The 2,013-nt window shown below is 38.4% G+C and overlaps 1 protein-coding gene across 2 annotated transcripts in view; it reads right to left on the reverse strand.

The window, feature by feature from the left end:
• Positions 1 to 1,518: 1,518 nt before the first annotated feature.
• GTPBP4 (GTP binding protein 4) overlaps positions 1,519 to 2,013 on the reverse strand; it is a 28,203-nt gene continuing 27,708 nt past the window's right edge. For both annotated transcript variants that reach the window (XM_006874419.1, XM_006874418.1), the window contains one exon: positions 1,519 to 1,680. In XM_006874419.1, coding sequence (XP_006874481.1) covers positions 1,528 to 1,680 — 153 coding nt within the window. In that variant the 3' untranslated portion in view covers positions 1,519 to 1,527. The remainder of the gene's footprint in view (positions 1,681 to 2,013) is intronic.

Below are 2,013 nucleotides of genomic sequence, written 5' to 3' on the forward strand. Positions count from 1 at the left end.
ACCAAAAGAGAAGAATGTCCACACCTTTATCTCAGCGGTTCTGCCAGGCGTCTGTGGCCGCATCCAAGATGGCGGCTCCTGGAGCACCTGAGCGTCCTGGTCTAGAAAGCAATAGATTTCTTGCTTCTGCCACAAATTCCCCCAGCTGTGAGCCTTCCAACCTTCTAAGTATTCCTATATATGTGATTCAGAGTTCTGGGACCATCCCCTGAGCCTACTTGTTCGGGTATTCTGTGTTGTTGTTGGCGGAGCTCTCTGCTATACGTTCACCCGATCCGCCATCTTGTTTGTTCTCTCGAGTTTGAGTATCTTTTAATGCAACTTTTTTCAGTAGATGAAAATCTTACTCTATGGCCCCAAGATGTAGTACAACATTTCCAGTACTGTATGTGCAAGAATTTCACATACAATAAAAGACTGTCACTGTGCACCAAAGTCAGCAGGGGGAACTGGCAAAGAAATGCCCACCAGTTTCTAGTTATTGTATACAAAGCAGATGCTAACATGGGGCTGTTCTGTGGTCAAAATATGTTTTAAATATTTGATAGCCTAAAACATGAGAGTTACATTTTACTGTTTCATATACATACAAGTATATATATATTTATTATACATACATACACCCCCCCACACACAGTTTTTCCAATTAAAAGAATAGTAAAATGGGCTCCTAAGAGGAACTATGGGGAAAGGGTATTTGTGTGTTTATTGAGCACATATAATTTTCTGCCTAGAACAAGAGGAAGCAGGAGATGCCCACATTTAACTGTTGTAACTAAAACTTTATTCCAAATAATGTACTTTGTGTTTGGTAAACATAATGATTTTTTGCCCTTTTCATGTGCCCAAATCATTCGTGATTTATAACTAAACACACACACAAAAAAAAGAAAGAAAAAAAAAGACAAACAAAATAAAGTACTTTCTGACAGAACTGTATCTGGGACAAAGCAGGTGGAGACAGATTTACACGGCTATAATGGACAAAGGCACTGAATCATTCAGGAGCACCTGAAGCCTTAAGGGCCCAGTCTACTCATCACCACTCCCTCCCTCTGGGACCCAGGGAGTCATCTCCTAAGCCCACAAGTGGAGATGTTTTCCTGTATGAAGGTCAATTCATAAGGTTTTTCTCCATCAAAAGTAACACAGTTACATCAGTTAGGTCTTTCCAGTTCTGTGACTCTGAAGCAAGCAATTAAACTCTGATGTCACTGCCCACTCAACAGAGTTTCAATAGCAAGGTGTAACAAAACTTTCTCATACTCATATAAACTTAACCTGTTAACCACGATTTTCAGAAAAGCAACAAGTGCTTTACGTATTTTGTTTATAATCTTTACCTCCTACTTTAGGAAATTCCAAAGCAAAGCAAACCAAACATAACACAATAGCATGAATGTACTTAACACCACTGAATTATATACTCAATGTTTAGTTTTATGTTTTGTATATTTTACTACATACACATAACTAAACAAAACAAAACCCCCATAGTTCAGACAAACATTTTCAGTGAAAAGGACACTATCTCCTGTCCTTTTTACCAGATTTCCTCTTTCCAGAGAGTAAGTGTTTGGGTTTCATATCAAACACATGTCTGTCTGCCTCCCCTTTCCTTCCCAAGCGATTCATCTTCTTCTGAGCCTTCTTCATCATTGTCTTGGCTTTTTTCACCATCTGTACAGGAGGAAGAAGCACAAAATACTTTAGTTACTGAAATACAAATTTCTACTATGTATTAAGATGATTTGGTAACAGTCAGTCTTTATGCTCCCAGTCTGCTAAATTCTATGAAGAAAAAGATCTATAGTCTTGTTCACTGCTCTTTTCCCTAAGACCCTTACCACAGCATAGAAATTCAGTGACAACTTTCCTATGAAGATGAAATGAAATTTTTATCCTGGACAGTTTTTATACCAATAAAGATTGATAGCTAAAGCTTATTGTTGTTGTTAAGTGCTGTCGGATTAGTTTTGACTCACAGCAAACCTGTGAAGGGTTTCAGAGGAG

Source organism: Chrysochloris asiatica, unplaced genomic scaffold (assembly GCF_000296735.1).
Source record: "Chrysochloris asiatica unplaced genomic scaffold, ChrAsi1.0 scaffold00276, whole genome shotgun sequence".
Lineage (NCBI taxonomy): Eukaryota > Metazoa > Chordata > Mammalia > Afrosoricida > Chrysochloridae > Chrysochloris > Chrysochloris asiatica.